This window comes from Protopterus annectens, chromosome 12.part0, assembly GCF_019279795.1.
Source record: "Protopterus annectens isolate FY-2018-M chromosome 12.part0, PAN1.0, whole genome shotgun sequence".
NCBI lineage: Eukaryota > Metazoa > Chordata > Ceratodontiformes > Protopteridae > Protopterus > Protopterus annectens.
In genome coordinates this window covers 994,498,031-994,525,785 of record NC_056746.1, presented here as the reverse complement: position 1 = coordinate 994,525,785, position 27,755 = coordinate 994,498,031, and the positions used below count along the sequence as shown (strand labels likewise).

Genomic DNA, 27,755 nt, shown 5'->3' with positions numbered 1-27,755 from the left:
AAAGGTGTTAACAAGAATACTAAAGGGAGCACACGTGGAGGTAAAGGAATAGGTGCAAGTGGGGTATGGGAAGGTAATATCTCAATGAAGCCAAAGAAGAGTGCTGAAATGCAAAGAGGAGTGGGACAGAAAGATTCAAGTGGAAGCAGTAGACTTTGTCATAAAAAGAACATTCAACACAGTGGTCAGGATATATATCTGAGGCAGTGATTGAAGGTTTAATGTGAGGACAGAGTTTAGACAGTAGGTGGAAATATTGTACATAAATTCAAAATCTGGGCACTTGATGGATGAGTGCTTGTTGAAACTTTTCAAGTTAAACAAGAACACTAGTGTGGATTTTCCCTTCTTCCTTTGTTATGCATTTTGTGATAGACATTTTTTTTACAGAGGGGTTTAGAAAACTGTTACAGGATGGGAGGACAGATAAGTTTTACTATGCTTACAGAGGACTATACACTGCCGACATAAAGGGTAAAGGAAGGCCTGTTAGTCATAGATGGAATTTTAGAGGGATTTGAGGGGACATAAGGATTAATATACAACTCTTACAAATCAGTTTGTTGTACAGGTGTTGGGGAGGGCTATAAGATTACCACAGAGAAGAGTGCATGGTTACTTAGGTGCTGCATGTGGATAGGTTAAGGACACAAAGGGTAAGAATTATGACTAACTGAAAAACAATGTTGTAACTGTACTGGGCAAATGAATAAAGGCTCCATAAAAAGGAGCAGTGAAGACAGTGGTAATTAAAAAGGAAAAGCAAACAAAACTGCTGTTATGTCCTTATATACCAACAAACTGGGAGAAGAGGCTGCTTAAGAGTCAGAAGGTAGTGACATCACATGCAAGAGAAAAGTTAAAGGATTTCAAGAGACTGGTTGTGGAAGAATTGGTGGGGTTGCCATAATTTTAGTAAACATGGTATAACAATGAAATTTAGTGTAGAATGAAGACGAGAGACAGACAAAAATCAAGGTGAAACGGTCAGTAGGAGAAAAGTGAGTCTACTGAAGATGCTTGTGGAGGGAGTTAGGCAAATAATGGGGCAAACAAAAGTAGATGGGGAAATAGTCTGGAAACTGGCAAGATTAAGGTAGAAGATAAAATGCTGCTGAATTAGAAGTGGGAGATATTATTAGGGGGATTATGGAAGAATGGAGTACCACAGGTGAGAGGATTTTACGGAACAACGAGGTTAAAGAAACCTCTGCAAATATACAAAGTGGTTTAAAGTAGGATTGTGAACAGTGAAAAGGGGGTGGCAAAAAAGTTGCACCATGGGAGAAATGTAGAAAGTGAAAAGGCAGATTTACAAACATTTAACCTGAGAGATGAGGCAGACAGTACTGAGGAAGCTGAAGTTAAACAGAGTTTCCTACTCCACTTAGGAAGAATTAAATTGCAGTCTGAAATATGGTTAAAAAATGCAACAACAAAAATGCAACAACTGTACAAAACTCTTGCAGCATTGGTTTATTATGCCTGAAGGACCGAATAAGGGAACCTAGATTGGGAAGGGCAGGTAATGCCTAGAGAAACTGGCCTTATTTCACATAAAACAGGAGTGGGTTTTTTGTTTGTTTGTTTTTTTTGATGAAGTTCAAAATGGCTCAGTTCTGTGATGTAGAAAGGAAAGCTAAATCTCTTGACTACAATCTACCAATCCTAGATTTAAGGAGCAGATCCATGTACTACTGCGGTGGTATAGCGGTAGCATTGTTGCCTCACAGCAAGAGATTCTCCTGTTCGATTCTCGGCTGGAGTGCCTTCTATGTCCTCCCTGCTGTCGAGTGGTCTCCGAAAGACATGCATGAATGGGTCAACCTTCGCTGAAGGTTGGGCGTCAGGCTGGCAACTCGGCACCATAAAAATCTACTGCCAATCATTAGCAGACCGGAGTTCTGCTGTGGTGACCCCTAACTGGGAAAAGCCAAAAAGACAAACAACATCCATGTACTACTGCAGCCAACTGAGACAGGAGGATTAGGGATACTGGCTGGCTCACTCATCCTGGGGAAGGATTTGCTGGTTCCAGTCAATGACTGCATTTACAACCAACAACCAGGGGTTTACAGGCACTAGTACTCCACAGTTAGTACTCCACAGTGACTGAAGTCATGGACTGGGTCTACCAAGCCTGTCTTGCTAACCCTCAGTTACAGAGTGCATGTGGTAGCATGAACATGATAAAGGAAAACACACTAAGCCTCCACGGTGATGCAGGTATTCCACATCAGCCAACAGAGGGTGAGATTTGGATCATGTATAGAAAACAAACCCTTCTGCCTGCAAGGATGATGGGTATAAATGCAGGCTCTCAAGTGGAGAATTGACAGATTGGGGGGGGGGGTGAAGTTACTAGGATTGGTTGAAAGTTGCTTGAGTTGTCTCCAAGGGAAAGGTCTGTCATTCAGCGACCAGGTGAAGGTTAACAGTCTGTGGCTGCAGACAGTTCTTGCCTGGAAGACAACTTCTCTCCAGTCATCCGTTGCACAAGCAAGTGACTATGCTGTTACTAACAGGGAATGAATAAACATTTTTTTTGGGGGGGGGGGGACCCGTCAGGTAGGGAGTCACAAGCTAGAAAAAAATATTTTTTCTAGCCTGTTGTACTAGTAAAACCAAATGAACTAAAAATTCGAATAAAATATCCTTTATGACCATGACTACCTTACAAAGGCGTAGTGGCGCTGCCCCGGTTCAGGAGTTTAACCTGCTCAGGAAACAAAATAGTGCAGCGGTAGCGTTGTCACCTCACAGCAAGAGGTTGTCCGGTTTGATTCTTGGCTGGTGTGCCTTCTGTGCAGAGTCTGCATGTCCTCCCTGCGTTTGTGTGGGTTTTCTCCGGGTACTCTGGTTTCCTCCCACGTTACAAAGACATGTATCTGGTGCGTTTCTCCCCGGGCCTCTGCTGAAAATTGGCTTTGTTCCAACTCTAAGTCGGACTTTCCCGGTAAACAAATGTTAAATAAAATAAATAAATACAATGTTCAATTCCACCAGTACAATACCAAACTATCCTTTCAAGTTTCTTAAACGCATTACTCAAAGCAGTACTTAAAAAAAAGACAGATTATAAATTAACCAAGCTCATAATGAATTATGCAACCCCGAAAAGCTGAAGGTATCAATCTATGGAATCTCTGAACTAGAATATGCACTTCCCGATATAGGGTTCAACTCATCCTAAAATATGAACATACTCCAATTCCTTGTTAATGAGATGTGAGTCAGGTACGGTGTTGTTGCAGAACAGTGCCTCCCCAGATGCACAGTAGCAAGTCCCGCCCGCCAGCGGTGACTGTTCCAATAACAAATGAATATTCATAAATGTCTTCACCAGCTTCATGAATATTCATCGGGAATTCAGTACGTTAGCTCGAGGGGGCAAAGAAACAGTACTGTAACTGTTGTACAGTGTTACTGCAGCAGACATTTTACAGTTAGCTTCACATTACTCACGTCCGGATTATTACTTATCAATGCCCTGTAATTTACCAGTGAAGACGTTCAGATGTCCGCTTAGTTCCGTGAACAAGGAGATGTCACTATTACAACACTACTCTTTGATCTGGTGACAGGGTTTCACCTCCCTGTACAAACGGGGTACCAGAAAGACTTTCTGTTTTGAACTGCAACTGCTCGCCTATTTAAGTAAACGGTTTGCTGATAAAAATTAACTATCTGCTTTTCTTAGCATATAATTAAAGCTCCTCCTTTTAATGCAAATGAATTACTGATAAAGATTAACAATCTGCTCTTCCAAAAATAGAAGAATATATTGTGGTAAAAGTCATTCTCTACACAAACCGCCTGTGTATTATTCAGTTCAAAGATCAAAATGTGTGTAACACGTAAACAAAGAGTTAAGTCAAAATGACTATAAAAACGTACTAGTGATTTACAAATGTTACTTGATATACAACCAGCACTTATCACAGACAATCATGAAAGAACCCGCCTAATTTTCGATCTCTTACATATAACTGCCAACATTTTTGTAGCACAATGATTACGCTTACTGGCAACCCTGCAATGACGTAAGCAGCTATCGGGGGGGGGGCGGGGTTATTACAGTATCTTCTTAATGGTGGGGCAACAGCTCCACCTTGTGGAAATGCATACACAGCACTATCAAGGCACCTGAACTGTGACGAGGGATTCCGGCAGTGGGAGTGCCACAGCGAGCAGGTTTGATCTGTCATAGACACTAACGACTGGAGATAGGGCTCTGTACCCAGAAATGGGATGACATTCTTTTTGTACGTGACAACAGCTGACGTATGCGTCATATTGTGGGCTCACTTGTTCTTGCAGTGGTTTTATTTATTTATTTGCTGACTAGGATTGGCATTCTTTGCTACAGCTCGGTACCAGGTGGGAACCTCAAAATGTCGACGTTGTAAAAGGAAGGGAAGTAAAACATTTCGACACCATTGTATGGTGAGACAGGTGTCTTCTGCTTTGGTAATATTTCCAAAAACGGCTACTGGGTAAAAACACCTTCTGATAAGCAGCTCACCACAATTTGGAATTACATTATAGAAATGCACTGGAAATAGGACACGTGGTACGAGTATAAATATATGATATATATTTTTGGCCGTGAACGGTTACCTGATTAAGCAGCTTTAACTTCCGGGAAGGCTGACAGTATCCTGCTTGGGCAGTCAGCAACACTTGCTTGGGGAAGGGGGTACACTTGCAGTGTGTTTGCTGCCCATCTTTTATACAGAGGTGGTAGTAGAAATATTTTTTTCTTTGCAGTGTGGGTGTATGTTAGGACTGGAGATGTATTGTTGCTTGGTTACCATATGGCATACCCCACTGCACACTGGCAACCTATATCGTCTGGAAACACAGCCACAACCACTTACAGGGTTGAGAATCTTATTATTGCAGCAGCTAAGGTACAAACTTAGGAACTTTCTGGGTGTTGCACTGGGATTCCAAGAGTGTTTATATATACACAGATAGATAGATGGATGTAGATTTTTTAAACTGGTGGTGTCATGACTTATGGCCCAAATTTCTGGATCTCAAAGCACAGTTCCTCCAGCGTTTTGCATTGCTTTTCTTTTAGCACCTAACTCTCTTTCTAACTTTTACGATTATTGGTTGGCATTACCATTATCTAGTGTTCCTAGCTTAGTATTTTGAAACACTGAATATTTGTTTCATTATCTAGTATTCCTGGTTTAGAATTTTGAAACGCTGAACAATTTGCAGTATTATAGAGGATTGTACTTCTTGTTTCACTTTATAACTGAGAAACTTGTAGCTTAGCATTATGTGGGTTATGACATAATGGCCTCTGAATTCTGGTACAGTAAAGTAACAGTTCTTTATTTCTTAACTGCAGAATTATGTTTTGCAGTATTTGTTTTTATTCATTCGTAAGGTGCAAAACATTTTTCTTACTGTACTGTGCATTGGGATGTGGAGTTTTTGTAGTCTTTACCAAAGTTTTCTAATTTAGATTTCATAAGAATTGCACTATCAGAGTAAACATTTGCACATCCCATCTTCTGTAATGGTCTGACAGTGTGCTTATCAAATGTCGACATCAGTGCTTATGCAGCAGTATAAAGGAATGTTAATTCTGGGCAAGTAGAATGGAGTTGATTTTTGTACTTTTTAAGCATTGCTCAAAAAAGTGTTTTCAACACCCGTATGTGTGTGCGTGTGCTTGGAACAATCAGTGCGCATAATATTAACAAAACTGTTACGTAAAAACATCTTATTGCTAGCTGTATAGCCTTAATCATTTTAATACATAGGCATTTGTTTGTACTGTATACACATTTTTTATGTAAGAATAACTGAAATGGAAAAGGACTTCTGTTACAGAGGTTCCTTACCTGGAGAATCCAGGGCTTAAAACATCTACTCTACACAGATAGGCAAAAAGCCCTATCCCTCTACTCAGTTTCATGCAGACTCCTCAGAGGTGATCTCTATCTGGCATACAAAGCAATCTCATACCCTGCCTTGATGGGACTGCTGCATATCTGCAAGTCAAGCTCCACTCAAGTAACCCACACAAGTGGCCTCAACCTGGTCTGTGACTTCAACAAGACTTGTTGGCAGGACAGAATTGTGTCCCAGAGACTCACCCATCTGTGGAATAGACTTCCTCTCCACCTCAAGCAGAGTACCTATTTACCCCTTTTTAAGTGCAACCTGGATAACAGGACAGGAAACAGAAAATACATCCCTGGGATTCCACCCGTGTCCCTGCTGGACAGGGGCATCAGGTGCTGACTTGTCTATGCATGGGCTAAACTCTTGGCTAGGTTTATAAGGGCTTCACGGCCAGTAGCCTAGTAACCTCCTATGATCTTTGTGCATCCAAAACCAAAAACTATGTAAAATCACAAGAGGTGGTACAAGTAGCAACCTGCCTGAAAATGTTAAGGGGTCTCTATCACGAAGAAATGTGTAATAATAGTTGATATATAAAGAAACTCCTCTTTTATGCTGTGTAGTTTGTTTGTTTACTTATTCATTAGCCAAATATTGTTATTCTCCCGTGTGTATTGGAATGATGGAGCTTTGCTGCTTGGTTGGGATACGTTATTCCCATGCTGCTGCTCTGAAGTCTCATTTGTAATACAGTAATGTTTAAACAACTTACAGGATTTCGTTGTACACTTAAAATATATATTTTTTCATATTCCCTTCCAGCTTCTAGGCAAGTTAATGTATCGTTTTTTTTTTTTTTTCTTAAATTGGTGCTTGCTGGGTAATCCTGTTCTTTCATGTGTTTTTTGTTTGGGATATCTTTGCTGTTGCATTTGTTTGTTCTTTTCATAATTTGCTTATTACAAGTAAATCTGTAAAAGGCCTGGGTCAAAATGATTTTAATTGAAAGCTGTGTTTTTTTATTGTTGTTGTTATTATTATTATTAGTAGTAGTAGTAGTATTTTCTCCTTTTCTTTGTAGTTGACCATCAGCTGACACTAGCTAGTCTGCTCATCCACCAGTTCTTCCCGTCCTACCTTAGCCTCCCGTGTTCACACCAATCTGTTTGAAATTGTTTCTCCTAATTTTTCATTTATAAATTTTCTCTAGTTTACTGTTTCTTTTTTATATATGGTGCCAGTTTATCTTTTTTGTTCTCTAATGTTGTGAGTATTAAAAATAATGTAGTATTTTCTACACTTCCCATATAGATTGTGAGTTCTTACTAGTCTTCCCCAAAGTATAGGTGTGGAACAGAATAGGGAAAATGTGGGTTTGAAAAGTTGTATAGTTACGAAACGTATGTTGTTTACATAACATAATTGTTTTTGAGATTAATTCTTATTGTTTTTGGTTAATCCAGAATTATTGTTTTTGGTTAATCCAGAATTATATGCACTTACAAAACTGCTAAGCAGGTCACCAGGTCGTAATTTATTAAATTGCCCTGTAGGAACTATGCTTGTTTATATTGGTAGCAGTCAGATATATAGAGAGCAAAAATTCCATTGAAATTCTGTATCTTAAATTAAGTGTTCTTCACTCTCTGCAGCTGTGTACAGGGAGCAAAATATCTAACTACAGTGATGCAGGAGAAGAAGCTGATGTTATGCAGTCCATGAACGTCAGTTATGTTCAAGACTGAATTTTCATTTGAGGTAGCATTTGTTTAATATCATAACATAATGTAATGCAGTGATATTACTAAATTGTTGGAATCCAGCATCATGAGTAATTGAGTAATCTGTGTGGAGTTAATTTGAAATGTATTGACCTGTAACATTGACCTGTAAGTAAGTTATCTTCCCTTTTATGTTTTGACTGTAGTGTAGTACGTTACAAAGTCCATGGCAGATGAAACAACACCTTTGGATAGCAGCCTTGTGGTAGATCTTCCTGTTCACCATGAAGCCCCCCAGGGACCTCCAAGGTATGAGTGCACATTATCACCAGAACTAATTACAAAGGCACGTGAGGAGCTCCAAGAGAAGCCAGAATGGAGGCTCAGGGATGTTCAAGCCCTGCGCGACATGATTTTAAAAGAGCATCCAAATCTGAGGACACGGTTAGATGATGCTTTCTTGCTAAGATTTCTCAGAGCCAGAAAGTTTGACTATGACAGGGCACTTCAGTTGTTTGTAAATTACCATAGTGGCCGAAGGGGCTGGCCAGAGTTATTTGACAATTTAAGGCCCTCTGCAATAAAAGCTGTTCTGGACTTGGGATTTGTAACTGTTCTACCTCATCCTGACCCCGATGGCCGACGTGTCATTTGCCTTCGACCAGGTACAGTATAAGAGACTTTTGAAGCTCAGAGTATTATTCTAATGTGTGTGTAACAGTGTAAAAAATGTAAAATGGCAGGCTAGTGAGCACAAATACTTGTCAGGAAAATGGTATAGTAATGTGATAATTCTTCTGAAAAGTAATAAAGCTGTGGTAATAGTATAACAACAATGTTAATGTAGAATTAAAAGTTGTTGTTAATTGTGAGATCAGAGTATTGAACTATTGGGAGATGGATATGTTATAATGTTTGAAATAGTTGGTATTCTTTTTTATCTATGAAAAGTCATATGTTTGATACCCTAACTATGGGGTATGCTTCCGTCACTTAAGATATTAACTTTTACATTCACATTTTAACACTGGCATTTTATCTGGTTATTTTAGTTTTCATTTCTAATAACACTTTTTTATTTTCTAGCCCCTAAACCTATTCTTATTGTAGTTATCTCAGGCCGGGGTTCCTAAATTCTTTATACAAGGAACAAACAAATGATCATTGCATAAGAGTGGCTTGTGAGGATGCAGAATACAATGTCCACGGACAGCACACTGCAACCACTAGTCTTCCCCAGTGTCTCCATCTCATCAGCTCAGTGATATACAAATCCTCACTGACCTAAGGCAACCAGGTATTATAGAGCAGGGGCCATGTGTTTGCCAACAAATCTGGTACCCCTTGCGTGGCATAAAATATAGACTTGTGATTGAAAGATTCTTTACGACCAGGAGGAGACGGTAGGTAAGGTGGTGGTATTGTTATGCCAATAATAATTTTTCACTTGCCTTCTTGTATGTACTAAAGACCTATACAATATTTACATTGCATAGTACTCCTGTATTACGTCTTGGAATTTATAATCGGAAGTGTAAGCAGTTTGGTTTACACAGTGCACAACAAACAAATGATTAGAGTAGAAATGGTTGCTATAGCTAGGGACATGTGTATAAAAGGGAAGGAGGAGGGGTCTTCCTGTAGCTCTATGTGCTGAGGATGTCTTAATGAGAGGGAGTGATGTGGAAAGAGTTTTCTGTCACAGTTCTCTTCTCCGTTTGGGATAGAAGAACGTTTGTTGATGTTTTCATGAATTTCGGCTCTCTCCCAGTGTAGTCTTGGGGTTATGATAAAGTTAATACAGGGAAAAAGGTGCTGCATTATTTTGGATAGGTGGGACAGGTTGATGCAAATTGTATTGCCACAAATAAGATATCTGTTTAATATGGTAATATGTGTATTTGCTGGCAATGGGGCTTCTGTGGTATGTGTCAGATAATAATTAATTTATATGCTGTAGTGAGGAACCATTGGGGAGAAGACATTCCAGCTGGGATATTCCTATGCATGGAAAGGTTTGTAGTGGCATTAGGGGGTTTCAGTCCTTCTTGTGTGTGTTTTTATGTCTGTGTTTTACTTTCTACATACTGTGCACTAATATGTGGCTTTGGAAGATATTTTAGAACCGATTGATCACATGAAGTATAACATCATAGTGTCTGTCAGCACAGATGATTAAGGGCATTGAGATGTTAATGTGCTGTTTTCCTGTCTGCCAACATTTGCCTATTGTGTGAATCTGAGCAATCACCTAACCAGGCATTGCTCTCGGATCAGCCTGAAAAGGGACACATGTCCAGTGGGCTTATCTAGTTAAATGTATGTAGAAAGAAAGCTGTCAGCCTTCTATAAGGCCAAGAGCTATGGGGTGATTGATGACAGTGTTAGCAGTTTGAACGGGTAGGTAACAGCTGAATGAAAAGTGTTCTACTGAAAGTCATAATGCTGAATGCAAAATCCTGAAATGTCAAACTCTTGAATTGTTACAGTGTTGAACACAGGAACTACATATGTACACTGCACCAGCTCACAGCCAGTTAAACAATATCAATCCCCTGCTAGTGAAATTTGGAAACAAGTGCTAACGTAGACCAGCTGTCTACACTTGTAGTGGAGTAGATACTTTGATTTCAACCTTTTTGACATTTCAGCATAGTACTTTCAGTGTATTGCTTTTCAGTAAGTTGATATAGATCCATTTTAACACAACTGATTAAAACGCTACTGTCAGTCTGCTATGTTGATGTTGCAGCATGTGTAGTAATTAGCATCATAGGTTCATACTAGGCTATCTGCCCTAGGGCATTTATAAGCCTAGCCAGAGTGTGTTTGGCTTTCGCCACCCATTTTAAATTAATTTTGATATGCCCTTTTTCGAGGTTAGTATACTGTGCCTCTGTCTAACAGTGACACAGAAGTGATATCCGGGGTAAACCTATGATTCCCCCATCCACTCATCAAGATTCCTCTTGAAGAGAGTCAATGAGGGACTCTGCCTAACCTGGACTGGGATTTTATTCCAGAGTGAAGGGAGCCTCTGGATTATGAATCTGTCCCTCCAGCATGTCCTATTTATTTCAGTGCTGAGGTTCAAGTCTCTCGAGCGTGTAGCTCGATGGGATTTGGATTTTCTGAGGTGCAGCATGTCCATTAATTCCGGGTTGGACATGGCTTTATCGCCAGGCACAGATCGCCTCTGAGCAGGCGGTATGCCACTGAGTAGAGCTGGAGTTTCTTTTACCGGGCAGCATATGGCATCTGTTTGAGCCCTTTGATCCTCTTGGTGAGGTACTTTTGGGGTCTTTCCAGTTGCTGCAGGTGTCTGGTAAGGTACATCCCAAAAGGGCATTGTACTCAATTATGGGCCTGATGAGGGATGAGTAAAGAGGCACGATGACCTGCCCTGATCTAGATGTGAATCCCTTCATGATTAGGTGGGCTATATAAAATGTTTTTCTAACCACTTTGGCCATGTGGTTGTCAAATGAGAGATTGCTATCAACTTGAGTCCCCAGGTCCCTAATTACTTCTTCTGTACTTAATGGATTACCACCTATGTGGTAATTTGTGGGCACTTTGTTTTTGCCAAAGGGGATGACTATACACTTTTTGGTGTTTAGCTTGAGGCCATGGCTCTGGCACCAGTTGTTTGTTTCTTTGAGGCCCTTTTGGAGGATGCTTGTGTCGGCTGGAGAGTCGATTATAGCACCCAGTTTGCAGTCATCTGCGAACTTGGTTAGCCACAGTCCTTTCGTGTTGGCCTGTACCTCCGAGAAATATATACCGAACAGGAGAGATCCCAGGACTGAGCCTTGTGGGATGCCACCTGTAACTGGTTTGGAGTCCGACATGGCTCCAGCAATTCTAACCATGTGGGTTCTGTCCTTGAGCCAGTTTGCAACCCGTCTAGTGACATAGGGGTTTATATTTAAGCTGGTGAGCTTATCTATAATGCCCGAGTGGGGTATTGTATTGAAGGCTTTTGCGAGGTCCAAGTAGGCTGTGTGGACCACCTTCCCCTCGTCAATGGCCTTGGTGACTGTTTCAAAGAAATCGACCAGGTTTAAGAGGCAGGATCTGCCCTTAACAAAGACGAACTGGGTAGGATCCAGTGTCTGTAGGTCCCCAATATCTTTCTTTTTTTATGAGGTCCATGATGATCCTTTCCATAGCTTTGCAGACCAAGCTAGTCAGGCTTATGGGGTGATGGTTTCCAGGATCCGTTGAGGCACCACCTTTGTGGAGAGGGGCCACTGTTGCTGTACGCCACTCTTTGGGTACATATCCTGTGGTAAGGCTGAGATTGAACAGTAGTTTTATGTTTGGGTTTAGCTCTTCTTGGAGTTCATGTAGGATGCAGCCCGGGACACCGTCTGGTCCCATTGATGCTGTGTTTTTGCTTTGGAGAGGGCAGCTCTTACCTGAGCATCTGAGATGTCAGGGGGGCAGCATTCTGCTGGGATAGATATTTGCCCTTTTGGTGGGGGCAGTTTGCGCTGAACCTGTCAGCTAGGATGTTGGCAATGTCTGTGGGTTTGGTGTATTTTTTGTCATTTTGGACTAATTCTGAGCATATCTGGGAATTTCCACCCAGGTTCCTAACATAACTAAAGAAAGCCTTGTGATTATCCTTCGTGTCCTGTGAAATTTTTCTCTCGAAGCTGGCCTTAGACGATTTTATGAGTGCCCGTAGTTTTTTGCTAACACTGATCAGAGATGCCTTCCCTTTTTGGGATTTTGCTCTATCATGTAGTAGCTTCCTCCTTCTATTGTATAGTTTGTTTATGGCTGGGGTCCACCAGACAGGACGTCTGCCTTTGGAGGATTGGGTCTTGGTTTTATTTGGGATTGCATGATCCAAGCATTCCTGAAGGTGTTCATAGAATGCGTTTATAAAGGATTCTGCGGTCTGGGCCATGTTTTCCACAGGCCCAGGGGCTTTGAAGGATTCCACCTCGGTTTTGAGGAGTGTGAAATTTGCTTTAGAGAAGTTTTTCACTGTGGTTTTCTGGGCAGGGGTGGGGTCGGGATGTGAATATCCAGTGAGATTAGTTATGGGTCTGATCTACCCGGTGGGATATACTTCTGGTCTGAGCATAGAGTCCCCATGTTGGTGATGATTAGGTCAGTATGTTTTTCCCTCTTGTGGAGTTGTTGTAAAGTTCTCTTCTAGCATTTTTTTTTATATAAATTAGGAACCCTTGAGTGAGCTAGGTTGGAGCTAAGAGTATGCTCCCAGTCTATTATTGGGTAAGTTAAAAGTCCCTAATATAATGGTGTTTGGAGAGACTTTTCCAGTTTTTCTTCAAAGGGAGGGCTGGGAGGGGGGTTGGGTTTGGGGTGGGTGGTCTGTACAGGCTAGCCCAGCTGCAGTTTTTTTTTACTTTAGTTGTACATGGATAGTCTCTGATGCTGATGCTTGTGCCACCAACCACCAACCTGGGGTATCTATGATTTTTGGTACTCCCCTCCTCCTCCTCCTCTGGTTCGGGTTTGAGGCTTGGGGCTGAAGTATGGTATGAGGTATAACCTGGAAGTGCTCTGGGTGGACCGGCAGCCTTCCAGGTTTCTGTTACTGCACAGATCCATGTGTTCTCCATGCTAAGGAAAGTGCATGCATCATGAGGTGGCATTTTGACTTGAGGCAGCATTTTCTCTTTTATCTTTTGCATTTCCTTGACCTAGGTGGAGGTGTCTTTTGAGCCTTTTGCCTAAAGGCACAAATGGGGTTATGGAAAAGGCATTATGGGGGTAACAAGAGCCCGGGTGACGGGTTAAAACCCGTCCGTGACAGCCTGTGGCTGGCCTAAATCTGTCAATCCAGGCAGACAGGATCCCCTTTGATCCCCTTTGACATAAATGTCACTCAATATTGTGGAAAATTGTTGATCTTGTCTTCATATGGTGGCATATTCTTATTTGGTTCTTGTGGAGCAAGGATGCAAGGTCATCATTTCATGGTGGGCTCTAGTCCACATGCTCCAGAGAGCTTCTCTGTGTCTCTTTTCAATATATCAGGGGAGTCAGCATCAGGTCATTCACAGCAGCATAGACAATGACTGAGAGTTATTTGTACTTGCCTTGTGGTGACCTCTGCTTTTGTGTGTTATGTGGCGGATCCCTGGGCCCCTACAGGGTGATCTGGACCTTCTGACATCAGTGCTGTGTGGCTTCCAGTGAGTGTGCTGTGCCTGTGCCGATAGAGAGGTGTGTTTTGGGGTAGCGGTTGCTTGGGTGTCTGCTTTGGAGGTCTCTGCTGCTTAGGCAGATTTTTATTTAGAGCCTCCGAGTATGTTTTTGTGTGTTTATGTGTTTGGTTTGCTGTCGTGGTAGGTCTATGTGAGACTGGAATTGTAGTGAGTATGGTTTCCTTCTCCTCCTGACAGATTTTGCCGGTACTGAGTTGAGAGAGCTTAGCCTCCAGTTTGGCTATATGGTTGCATCTCTCACATGTGTTGGAATTTGTTGGGAGGAGGAGAGGGTTGTCTGTGTACATGAGGCAGTTGTAACATTGCCTCAAGATTCCCAGATTCACCAGCTGGACCGGAGAGGAGATTGACAACTGACCTTTGGACATGCTAGAATAGTATTGGGAATTCCTTTATAATTGAAAAAAAAGGGCCAATGGGAAACAAGGTACTCAAGGGGAGTTTGTGAGGGTGTAGTGCTTTTAATTTTTTAGTGCTGACTTATACAATTGTTTTAGTGAGCAAGTGCCAGGTAACTTAAATCCAGTGTGTTACAGGTAACTTAAATGCAAAAATGACAAACAGTAACTTTCTTTCAAGTGAAACAAGGAAATAAGTACAGTAAGCAATGCAGATGTCACTAGGGATCCACCTAAGCACTGAAAAGCCACATTTTAGGTGGAATTAGCGTTTCAGGGAAATAAGCAAACAAGCATACAAACAAAGCTAGATTCAGCAGGCCTGGATCTAGTCTATGCTACAGCAAACAAGGTGTACCAATTCCAGTAAGAAACAGTTCAGATATGCAGGCACTATAAGCCTTTAACCAGAAATTCCCAGCTCAGAAGGGCAGAGTCCAGCCTCTCCTCCCACAAGAGTGCAGACCACGAACCTTCTTAATGTAAAATAACTGGCCTGAAGCCCAGGTGCTTAAACCAGAACTAATACACTTTTAGAATAACAGTCACTGAGCCCTCAATCAGCAGTTCCCAACTTAGAAGGATGTAACCTACCTGTCCTGCCACCACAGTGCAGGCCACAAACCTGAGCCCAAGTGCTTAATCCAAAAGACTTAGAATGATAGCTACACTTTAATCAAGTTACTATCAAGCAGTAATAAATACAATTGAATACTTTAAAGAATGCCTGGATTAGTGCTCAAGTTATACAAACAAAGCTAGATTCAGCAGGCCTGAATCTAGTCTATGCTACAGCAAACAAGGTGTACCAATTTAGTAAGAAACAGTTCAAATATGCAGGCACTATAAGCCTCTAACCAGAAATTCCCAGCTCAGAAGGGCAGAGTCCAGCCTCTCCTCCCACAAGAGTGCAGACCACAAACCAAAATAACTGGCTTGAAGCCCCAGTGCTTAAACCAGAACTAATACACTTTTAGAATAACAGACACTGAGCCCTCAATCAGCAGTTCCCAACTTAGAAGGATGTAAGCTACATGTCCTGCCACTACAGTGCAGAGCACAAACCTACTTAATGTAGAACAACTGGTCTGAAGCCCAAGTGCTTAAACTAAAAGGCTTAGAGTGAGTTACACCAAGCAGTAATAAATACAATTGAGTACTTTTAAGATGACGCAAAAGCAAAATAAAGTAGGAAGAAACACAAATACAGTAAAAGCAGATAATTTTTTTTTTTTTTTTTTTTTTTTGAGTGAGCAAATGAGATGGGCCCAGGAGGAGTATCCAAGTGCAAATTTACAAGAGGGGCGGGCAGTCTCAAAGCCACCAAGATTAACACCAAGACAAAAACATCAGTGCAAAGTTTAATGTCATTTGTCACAGGAACAGTAATTTGGTAATTACTTAAAACACTAAGTACCTTTGAGCTGGGATTCTTGCAACTTCATTGCTATTATGTAGATGGTGGTATATTTTAAGCAAAGTCAAAAGTAAATGTTAATCCTTTGCAAGATGTGTCCTCTAATTTTATTTTTATTTTATTGTAGGTAGATGGATGCCACATAATTATCCAATAATTGAGAACCTACGTGCCCTGTACCTAACGCTAGAAAAGCTTATACAGTCTGAGGAAACCCAGGTGAATGGGATCGTAATCCTTGCAGATTATAATGGTGTTGGTTTATCTCAGGCTTCCCACCTTGGCCCCTTTCTGGCCAAAAGGGTAGTTGGACTTCTTCAGGTAAGTACAGAGGTAAAATTGTTCTCTTTAAATGAATGTAAAATGATATGGTCTCACTGAGATGATGAGGTAATAGGAGACATCAGTGTATATATTTTATCATGTTGTCACAGTGTGGTTGGATCTTCAGGGGTTAGCTTTGGGCTGTGAACATTACTCAGCATTAGCTTGGTCTTGCTAGTGGCCAGGGGTGGGCACATTGGTGTACCAGGATAAGGATGATTTCACTTTATGTATTCCACCCAAGGGTGTGGGGATATCTGCAATTTTAGCGTTGTGTATGCCTCCTGTTGCAGAGATGGAAAAAAGTCATTGGGTGGATGCTTATGGGCACCTCTGGACCCTGCATCAGATGGATCACACTTGACAAAAGCCAATTATTTCTCTTATATCACTGGTACCCCTGCCAGAGTTGCTTTCTTTGCTGAATGCCATATGGTTGGAAGAAAGGTATAGGAACTCATTTTCTTAAAACTGCCGTTTATTGCCATTGATTGTGTGCTTCTGGAGTAGGTGATTTTAAATAATGGATGCCACAGGAAAGACTTTGACATACCTCATATTAGGGGTGTGGGAGAGAAATTACCCATATGTAATGCGTGTCACAGGAAAGACAATGGCACACCCCATTTTAGGGGTGTGAGAGAGAAATGGCCCAAAAATAAATCTGCCCATTTGTCTAAATGTTTTTAGCACCATTTTTTTTTTTTTTTTTTTTAATAGAATGAATGGCATTCAGTTCAGTCACCGTTAATACTCTGCGGGTTCTAAGAAGCTAATGAATCAAAAGTTTAATGATTTGATGCTTTCTTGAAATTGGCACAGAAGTAAAAAAAAATTTTACTACTAATCCAGACATCATAATAGCATGAGAGTAACCAAGTAGTGATTTTACACGAAAGCAGTTCTGAGTTGTAGTGATTTTACATGACAGCAATTCTGAGTCGTGCCTTCTGCATACACACTTAGGTGCATATTTACGTACTTACCTGCATACTTACTTTCACTAAGTACCTTGTGTGTGTATGTGTGCCTGTGTCTACTTAGGTCCATTGATAACTGTGTTGAAAAACATTTGAAAGAATACAAAGTCAGTTCAGAAGGTATCCCCATTCTACTAAGTAAAATTAGAAACCGTACCATACCATTTTCTCATACCAGGCACTAGAATTCCCACTCTGTTTTTGATAGGGTTACATTTATGAGTTGCTGTCCTTCAAATGGCACATTAAACCAAGGTCCCATCTGCTAGAGTTGATCAAGTTGAATGGTTTCATGGTATTTGCCAACAAGGGACAGCAGGTTTTTTGTTTTCAGTGGGAATGACTTGCACATCTCTTTATAGGTTCATAGGTAGGTACTAAGCTATTGGCCCTAGGGCCTATATAAGCCTAGCCAAAGGTACCTTGGCTTTCGCCACCCAAGAAAATAGTTTTCCTGTGCCACTGTCGAGCAGAACCACAGGAATGATCCCTGGGGTGAATTTCCTGTCTCCCATCCAATCATCAAGATTTTTCTTGAAGAGCGCTAATGAGGAGCTTTGTTTGATATAGATAGGTAGTTTGTTCCAGAGTATGGGAAGTCTCTGGGACAGGAATCTATCCCTCCAGCATGTTCTGCTTATTGGTTTAGGTCCCTAAACTGTGTAGCTCATAGGGATTGGGATTTCTTTAAGTGAAGCATGTCTTAAAGCTCTGGGTTTGACCTAGCTTTGTGTGTTAGGCAGAGATCGCCTCTGAGTAGGCGATATGCAACTGCCGTACACTACAGAATTTCTCCATTAATTATATAATAGTTTCTCAGTAAAAGTGAAATAATACAGCACATTATTTTGTATTACAGTGTTGTAGAGTTATAGTGTAAAAATTAGGAAAAAACTTTACAAAAAAGAACATACGCTTTGCTCCAATATTCTCCAAGGTACAGCTAGCCCATACATTGCTTCCTTGTTCTCACAGTAGTTGCACTTTTGCATTTTTCTTTTGAATTTAGAATAAAACAAGAATTATATTGCTATCATAAATTATTGTAAAAGAGTGCAACATCTGTTTCAAAACAAAGGGAAAAGTGGAATATCGTAGGGTGAGTAGAGTGGGATTACCAGGTTGAGCAAGGGAATGAATACAGAAATATACTTGGAATTATTGACTGTTCAGAAGGTCATCATCCTCAAAGCTGAGGTATTTTATGCTAAAATCTCTTTGCTCTTGTGAGGAATTCCAGGTACTGGATGAGCATTTTAGGGAAACAAAACAGCCTTGTAATCAGCATTATCATGAATTGAATCTTACATCTGTTTTAGGGTGGTAGTTTGTGGGAATTTACTTAAACTCAAATTGCTAAACATGGGGCAGTTGACTAATTCCATAGTTTCTGCACCTGTGTTTCATACACAGTCCACCATTTTTTTTTTAGTTTGGGGACGGGTCCACCAAAAGTGGTATAACCCAAATGAGAGTTAATGACAGTATGACAGTGCTCACCAAAAGTGCATGTAGATACCCCGTTAAAATGAACGTTGTATTTGTACTGACCTCTTCTGTATGACTCTATACATAGCAGGAATACATTAAAAATTTGTTAACTTAAATTTTCCAGGAATCGCTGTGAAATGAAACGTATATGTAAAGTAACTTCTCCATTTTTCAATACATTTCACATTTTACAAGGAATTAAATCCCACTGTTATTCTATCATTAATAACAACCTTAATAGTATTGTTCTCTCTCTTGGCATCTGATTTAAATGGTGCATATAATTTAGTCATATCTGTTTTGGCTTGCTACCACTGGGTTTTTTACTGCCCAGCTGACCAACCATATCATCCTGCTACCCCTTTTGATAAGGTTGACACTTTTTCAGATGCCCAAGGTTTGACATTTTTATTGAAGTGTGAGATTTTGCAGGCTATACTATACCTCTAACCGATACAGAGGACTGAACTTTCATTTTTTGCCTAAATAAAAGATTTTTTATGCCGTTTCATATAATATTCAGGAGTTTCAGATATAGTGTAGTTGTTATATGCAGCTTTTAAAGGAAACATGGGGATTATTTTTGTTGTGAAATATTAGGATTCTTGCCATTTTTCATGTTTGTTTCCCATAGAATGCAACTACCCTATAGGGACTGTCCTGCTTAAGGAGGGGCATTTGGGAAAGTATTAATATGCTGACTTTACACCACAAGTACAGATATACTACTTCCAAGGTTGTAGTAACTTGGACAAAATCAATTAAATGTATGTTGTTTTACTCCAAGTTAGTGTGACCTCAGAAGAAAATGTATTTAGCTATCAGGTGTGTTTCGGGGGAGGGGCCTTGCAAAAGAATTTCTAACTACTGTTTGCATATTTCGGTGTCTAAAATAAAATGATGGGACAATACAACTGGTCATTTTGGGCATTGGAAGCTCAATAGTGGCAACTCAAAGTTAATCTTTGTAGTCAAAATAGAACAAATGTAAAAGTGAAGCAGTTCAGAAAACATAATTTGTTAATGATCAGCTGTAACCTCTGTTCCTTCCATTTGCTGGGACTTAACATAGTTAAAATCTGAAAAATAATGGAAGAATAATGAAGGGAGGATGATTTCATGGGTGTTTGGATTAAATTTATCAATTACCAGAGTAGAGGTGTTGATACCAAATATTAATTTGTTCAGGAAGGTTCTTTTTCATTAAACCCCAGTCAAGGAGAAAAATACATCTCACTAGATAACTTATCATACTGAATGTGATGAAGTCAAGCAAAATAAGTTGACATAATTCAAAGACTAGGAGCAAACATACCTGCTTGGGTTAAAGTGTCATGACAGACTAAGTATTCTTATAGGTTCATATGCAGGTACTATGCTTGCAGGCCATTTTAAGCCTATTCAGTTTCCCTTTTTTGCTCAAAATAACTTATCCTGTTTGGTTATACAATGGATATAAAAAGTATATACACCCCTGTTAAAATGCCAGGTTTTTGTGATATAAAAAATTAGACCACAATAAATAATTTCAAAACTTTTCCCACCTTTAATGTGATGTGTAACCTGTGCAGTTCAATTGAATAACAAACAAATCTGTTAGAGGAAATATAAAACATGTACAATAAGCTGGTTGCATAAGTGTGCACACCCTTAAACTAATACTTTGTTGAAGCACTGTTTTAATTATAGCATTTGGTCTTCTTGGGTACACACCTGCCATCAATTAAAGAGACTCTGATTAAACCCAAATAAAGTTCAGCTGTCCTAGTAGGATTTTCCTGACATTTACTCAGTTGCCTGCTACAACAAAAGCCATGGTTCGCAGAGAGCTTACAGAGCATTTTATTTATTTATTTATTTATTTATTTATTTATTTATTTATTTATTTATTATTTGTTGACCGGGAAAGTCCGACTAGGTTCCAAAGATCCTGTTTTCAGTGGAGGCCCGGGGAGAACTGCTCCAGAAGCATGTCTTTAGAATGTGGGAGGAAACCGGAGTACCCGGAGGAAACCCACGCAAACGCAGGGAGAACATGCAAACTTCGCACAGAAGGCACCCCAGCCAAGAATCGAACCAGAGAACCTCTTGCTGTGAGGCGACAGCATTAACCGCTGCACCACTGCGCTGCATCAAAGGGATCTTATTGTTGAAAGGTATCAGTCAGGAGAAGGGTACAAAAAAATTTCCACTGCATTGGATATACCCTGGAATACAGTGAAGACAGTCATCAAAGTGGAGAAAATATGGGACAACAGTGACGTTGCAAAGAATTGGATGTCCCTCCAAAATTGATGAAAAGACAAGACGAAAACCGGTCAGGGAGGGTGCCAAAAGACCTACAGCAACACTGAAGGAGCTGCAGGAATTTCTGTCAAGCACTGGCTGTGTACTACATGTGACAACAATCTCCCATATTCTTCATATGTCTGGGTTATGGGGTAGGGTTGCAAGACGGAAGCCTTTTCTTACACAGAAAAACATCCAGGCCCTGCTAAAATTTGCAAAACAATACATCAAGTCTCCCAAAAGCATGTGGGAAAATGTGTTATGGTCTGAGACCAAGGTTGAACTTTTTGCCCACAATTCCAAAAGTTACGTTTGTCGCCAAAACAACACTTCGCATCACCAAAAGAACACCATCCCCACAGTGAAGCATGGTGGCAGTATCATGCTTTGGGGTTGCTTTTCTTCAGCTGGAGCTGGGACGACAAGGTGGGGGGAATTATGAACAATTCCAAATACCAGTCATGTTTGGGCCAAACCCTTCAGGTGTCTGCTAGAAATCTGAAGACCACAAGCATACATTCAAATCAACAAAAGAATGGCTTCCCCAGAAGAAAATTACAATTTTATAATGGCCCAGTCAGAGCCCAGACCTAAATTCAATAGAATGTCTGTGGGGTGACCTTTAGGGGGCTGTGCAGAAGAGATGCCCTTGCATTCTGACAGATTTGGAGTGCTTTTGCAAGGAAGAGTGGGCAAATATTGCCAAGTCAAGATGTGCCATGCTACCCAAGAAGACTGAATGTTGTAATTAAATCAAAAGGTGCTTCAACGAAGTGTTAGTTTAAGGGTGTGCACACGTACAGTATGCAACCAGTTTATTGTACGTTTTTTTATTTTTTATACTTTCTCCACTAACAGATTTGTTTGCTTTTCAATTGAACTGTACAGGTTATAGGTCACATTAAAGGTGGGAAAAGTTTTGAAATGATTTATTCTGGTTTCATTTTTTTATATCACAAAAACCTGGCATTTTAACAGGGCTGTGTACACTTTTTATATCCACTGTAGATTGGCTTACCCCTACCATGATTGATTGGGTCTATATTATTTCTTCAACAGCTTAGGTTGTCGAATGCTTAATGATCAACACCTAAGTGTCGAAGTTTCAAAATCGTGAACAGCCATATATGCAAATTCTTTCCTTGGGAAAGAATTCATTAGGCCATCCAGAAATAAAATTAACTTTTCAACCTAAATATAGTGGGGGGCTTTGCCCCACACACCCCCCCCGACATGCGGGGCTTTGCCCCCAACACCCCTCCAACTAAATAAAACTTAAATTCACTTTGAAGTTGTCCTTATATGAACACTCTGTTCTGGCTTTTATAAGTTAGAAAAGAGGGTGAAGGTAGGACAGTCAGAATGAGAGGATAGAACAGACAAGGAAAATACATAAGAGGACTGCGCTGGAGGAGGTGTGAGTGGATTTTTTAAGTGGGAGAGACACCCATTTTTCCAAATTATATGTAAAAATATATATATATATATATATATATATATATATATATACTCTCACATCTGTAAGAGTATTCACAGGAACATGAAAAGCAGTTAAAATAGATTGGAATATTATATTGAGTTGACAAATGGAAGCGGTTGTAGATTGCACAGATGGAGGACAGATGCATAGGGGATTGTGATGATTGCCTTGTGCCCTATACCATCCCAATCTGGCAGTCTGACATATTTCCCTGCCCGTGTGGTCCTGGAAGGGGGAATCCCAGTGGTCAGGAGGTGCCAAGGCCTCAAGTAGCTTGGTGGTCTGAGTTGACTGGGACAGTCAGTCATGCATCTGTTGAAGAAGACTCATATGGGCCCCACCTACTCTCCACCATCCTCTCAACCACAGCCTCCACCAGACTGGGTGTTGCCACTGCTCCCACCCTGTAAAGTAGTCCCCAGGACGGGTGGCAGGTGGTAGAAATCTTTCCCACGTCTGAGTCGACTGCAGTTGAGGTGTTGCAGGATCTCTTGGATCTGAAAAAAAAAGAGAGAGAGGGAGACGACAAAATGATTCTCGGGTGTTTAATACCAACTATGTTTATTTCACAGGCAAAAATTAGGTCAGTCATATTTTTATTTGAGAGTCTTAAACTGGCAGTATTGAACTGTACCACTGTAATTATTGTAATAGCACGTACTGGCAATTGTTGGTTAAGTTTCAGATCTCTTAACTATTGAAAAATTAGTAGTCTTTGTTGTACTTGTGAGGAATGCTGTGCATTTAAAAACAAATTGTTAAAGGCAGCATTGAAATTCAGCTGTGGGTACATTCAGATGCACCAAGTACCTATTCTGGGGGATGATTGACTTGAGATGTTGATGTCCTTATTAGTGAAAAATCTGTTACTTTGTGATCTTTGCAGATAGTTTTAGTAAGACCAGAATGTTGCAGGTGTTACTGTGGTGAAAAACAATTTTAAAGTGTTATCAGTAATCTGAGCCGCATTATTCCCATTACTGTTCCCTTTATAACATGTGCGTTTTCCATTTCTACTGTTTATATGTTTTGAAATAATATTTTCAACAGTAGGCTCACCTGTAAAATATTGGCATTGATCAGGGGTTCTGTCATTGCAGCTGGTAGTAATGTCAACCTAATTAACAGTATGTAATTTAATAAGCCTCCTCCAAAGGTGCATCATTCCTCCGAATGTATTGTTTACTGAAGATGAGAAAAGTTGTGGAAAAAACAAGTACATTATCAGTACCATTTTACATGTTGCAATGGCCTTTCTTAGTGCAACATTTTTTAAGTTAAATGAGTATATTTCTGACTCTGTTTCCTAAAACTAACTGTGTTATGGTCATGGTAATGTATTACAAGCAACAGCAGCACTGAATGGTTATTATTGAAGTGGAAATAAATTTTCTTGCCCAATGCCTACTGGAAAAGTTTGACTGGACAAAAAAAAAAGCCCATTTTCAACAGAGACCCACAGACAAAAGCTCTATAGTTACAATAGAATAAATAACACACACTTTATTTGTGTACAATTTTTAATCACAGAACTTGTATACAATGGTTAAATGATAGTCTGGAGGATAAATTTACATAAGTTAGTTATAAATAAAAAGACAACAGTTACAGAAATTGAAAAAAAAAAACAATTTTACAGCAGTTGCATAAACTGCATTTGGCTCAAAGTACCAAGTCATATATATCATCATTGTCGTCATCATCATCACCAACCCCCTTTTTCTCATTTTCTAAATGGGGTTGGGGATGTCAAGTCAACTGACACATCTCTGTCTATTCAGTGCCACTCTCCTACCTTCTTGGGCACTCATGCCTGATTTATCGCAGGTCTTCTCTCACATAATCCATCTACCACTTTGTTGGACGCCCTCATTTCCTCTTGCCTTCTTCCTGTCTATCCCAAATCTTCTTCACCAGATTATCTTCTGCTTTTCTGTACACTTGTTCTCTTTGACCTTTTCTGCAGTTAGAGCTACTTTTGCTTTTATGTCCTCATTTCTTCATCTGTCCCAGTACACATCCTGCCCATCTTAGCCACATCAACTTCATCACCTCTACTTTTCTCAACTTTCTGAACAATACAGTAGTACTGGCCACACCACTATTTTGTACCCCACATTTTTCAGTTTCTTTGACATTCTTTTGTTATGCACTACCCCTGCCACTCTGTGCAAGTTGGCTGCACCCCAGTGATTTTAGTTTTGACCTCCACATTCAGACTTCTATTTTCCTCAGCCAGCCCTCAGTTTCCTCCCTTCTGTCCCAATTCTTAACTTCTTCTGAGTTCCTCCATTTGCTGTAATTACACCTGTCTTATCTGTACTCTGTTTCATCCCACGTGCCTTCAGTTTTGCATGCCATTTCCCTATCCTTTGCTGAAGTTCTTTCTCGGTCTGCTTATAGTGCCACATCAGCTGCATACAGCAGCTTTGTTTGCTAATGTAGTCCATCACCAGTATGAACAAAATTGGGCTCTCAACTGAACCCTGGTGCACACCCACTCTCACTTGAAACCCCTCTGTGAGACCTCCCACTCTCACTTGAAACCCCTCTGTGAGACCTAACACTGTTCCTACTTAAGTCATTAGGTCCTTGTACATAGCCTGCACTAATTCTATCAATGTTTCAGGGACTTACTTTCCAAGATGGCTGAACAGTGATCAACAGCTTAACTTTACCTCTTCCATTGTGCAAAAAGAAACTGAAACACAAGGACCAGGAACTCACTTCTTCCAAATTTTGTTACTGGCTAGTAAGTACACTGCCTGAGTACAGAAGAGAAACAAATTTATTCCAGTGATCAGGGAATGTTGGGAGGCAGATGTGATATTCAAGCTGCTGTATCCAGCTGTCTTCAGAATATTTTTTTTCATGCAGGATCAAAGTCATCTTGTGATACAGAAAATAGGTGAATGTCTGGATTAAGTCAGATGGCTTAATTTAATAGCAAGTTTTAAGATGAAACAAGTAAATATGAGAACACAATTTTTTTTTTTTTAGCAATAAGTGTTTCAGTCTGTCTTTCAGGCCGTGGCAGAGGACTATTTTTTTTCTTACATTTCCATGGTGGCAAGCTTATAACAGGTCAATAAAAAGACAGAACACTGGTTTCTTCAAGGAAAAAAGTTATTTTTTTTCTGAAAGTGTGCAAGTTGTTTTCATATAAAGATAAATAAGCACCAGTTATTGTAATCAGAAGTACAGGCAATAATGTGTGTCTTAGCATTGATAACCACATTTTCAGGTTAGCAGTTCTGTATTTGGGACAAATATTCCTGGATTTCATTATTTGAAGATGTACATAGTTATGCGTGTTTGTATTAACAGTGTGTTTGTTTTGTTTGAGGGTTTTTATTAAAACAAAAACTTCTTGTAAAGTGTGACCTATGCTCCAGTGCTGATAATTAGAAAAAGATGTATAAAGGATTAACCTGCCAAACATTAGTCGGCACCTGTATCACAAAAGATGGAAATAGACATTTTAAAAAGCTGCCATATGTAATAGGTGGGTGCAATGACTTCTTACCATAAGGGCGACATTTTCGTATTGTCTTGGAATATGAATGGTCTCACAGGTATTGATAAAAAGGAAAGAGTATTCAGTTATATTAAGAAATACAGACTGCAAATAGTAAGTTACAAGAGATGCATTTGTAAACGAATGAGCATGTGAATTTGATAATGAAGGAATTTCAGGATGGATATTCAACAGAATGTGAGAGACAAAGGATAAGATGAGTACCCATTTTAATTGCAAGAAAAGCCTCATTAATGATCGGAGAGGGGGAAAAGATAATGCTGACAAATGTTGTGGTAGTAAGGAGCTACTGGCAAGGGATGAGGATTGTGCTGGCATGTATTTATATTCTACCTAAGACTGCTATTATGGAACTTTAAATATTTTTGGGAGAACTAATCAGCTTTCAGCAGGGAATATTACTTATAAGCAGGGACTGGAATTTGCAACAATGAGTATGTATTGGGGGTATAGAAGGGAACATCATAACAAAAGAGGGTAGATTTCTGAAGAAATTTATGAAAATATTTGGTATGGAAGACGTGAATTCAGTAGTAGGAACTTGGACATAATTTACATATTATTCCTCAAGGTGCAATAACTGGGCTAGACAAGACAGAAATTATATTTCACAGGAACATGTGCATTTAATTGGGAACCTTGAAATGTATCCAATAACTATTTTAGATCATGTGCCAGTAATTACTAAGATAAAAATACAGGATAATGAAGTAAAGATGAGACAGTGGCGCTTCCCCTCCCATTTGTTAAAAGTGAGTAATTTAAAGATTGGACAGTGGAAATTTATTCGGGAAGATGCAAAGTACTCCAGAAGTTATAACAAGTGAGTAGGATAAAAAGTGAAGTTTAAAAATAGGGTAGAAATAAAAGGAAAAGCGATCTGGCTAAGAAGTCACAAGAATTATTTAAAAGGGCTTACAAAGGTTAAAGTATTACAGAATATGGGGAATATCACAGAACAAGAAGAGGTGTAATTGCAAGGTGCTAAAGAGAAAATAAGGGAGCACCTGAATAATGTGCCTGTGTTTAGAAAGATTGCTGATAAGCAACTGTTTTTTGGTAATAACTGTAGAGCACAAAACTTTTGTCACAAAGACTTAGCCAATAGAAAGTAGAAAGAGTTGTCGACAAATTAAGGAGCCTATAACAAGAAAAATAACCAGAAATCCTGTAGAGGTATTAGAGATATTTTGGAGATATTATGAAAATGTGTATAAAGCAGAGAAGTGGAGAAATAAAAAAGCACAAATGGAAATATTAATGGAAGACTTAAATATGCCAAGATTAGAGGTAGATGAGGCTCAACAATTAATGGTTAAGACCGGCGGAGGAGATGAGATAAGAATGTTGATGTAAAACCAATCTGCAAGAAAGTCTCCAGAACTAGATGATATTCTGGTGGAAGTTTGGAAATTAGGAGGGAAGAAAGTGATTAAAGATCTGAAATGTTTTGTTTTACAATATTTTAAAATATGGGGAGTCACCAACATCTTGGAAAAAAGTTGTGGTGGCTATATTACCTAAAGACAGTATAGACCTGCCAGATCCAGCTTCATATAGGCTCATTCCAGTTTTAAACCGTGATTATAAATGTCTGTAATGGTTGAAAGAATGGCAGAGATGATGCCAAAATTGATAGATATGGATCAGTGTGGTTTTGTGGAGGGGAGGCAAATATTTGATAACATTAGTAGAACAAAAATGGTCTAGTGGGAAGCAAGTACCACTCTTGTTGGTGCAGAGAAAGCATTTGATAGAGTAAGCTGGGATTTTATGAGTAGGGTCAATGGAAGCATATGCATTTCCTGATACAGTAATAAGGTTAATTAGAAGGATATAGGAGTGATTGGAGGCAAAAATCAAAGTGGGAGGGTTACTGTCTGATAAGATGTCTGAACAGAGGAACCTCTTTATTTGCGTTTTATTTAGAACAATTGGCAAAGAAAATAAGTGACTCAGAAATTCAAGGATATAGTTGGCATGCTGCTCAAGAAAAGTTGCTTTATTTGCAGATATATTATTTTGTACCTGATGAAACCA

At 39.8% G+C, this 27,755-nt stretch overlaps 1 protein-coding gene across 8 annotated transcripts in view; it reads left to right on the top strand.

Annotated features, from left to right (window-relative positions):
- Positions 1–4,116: 4,116 nt before the first annotated feature.
- TTPAL (alpha tocopherol transfer protein like) overlaps positions 4,117–27,755 on the top strand; it is a 41,753-nt gene continuing 18,114 nt past the window's right edge. The window contains exons 1-4 of one of the 8 annotated variants that reach the window (XM_044090014.1): positions 4,117–4,194; positions 7,521–7,626; positions 7,796–8,254; positions 15,741–15,934. In XM_044090014.1, the coding sequence (XP_043945949.1) occupies positions 7,816–8,254; positions 15,741–15,934 (633 nt within the window). In that variant the 5' untranslated portion in view covers positions 4,117–4,194; positions 7,521–7,626; positions 7,796–7,815. The other 7 variants (XM_044090013.1, XM_044090012.1, XM_044090015.1 and 4 more) reach the window with 7 other exon arrangements.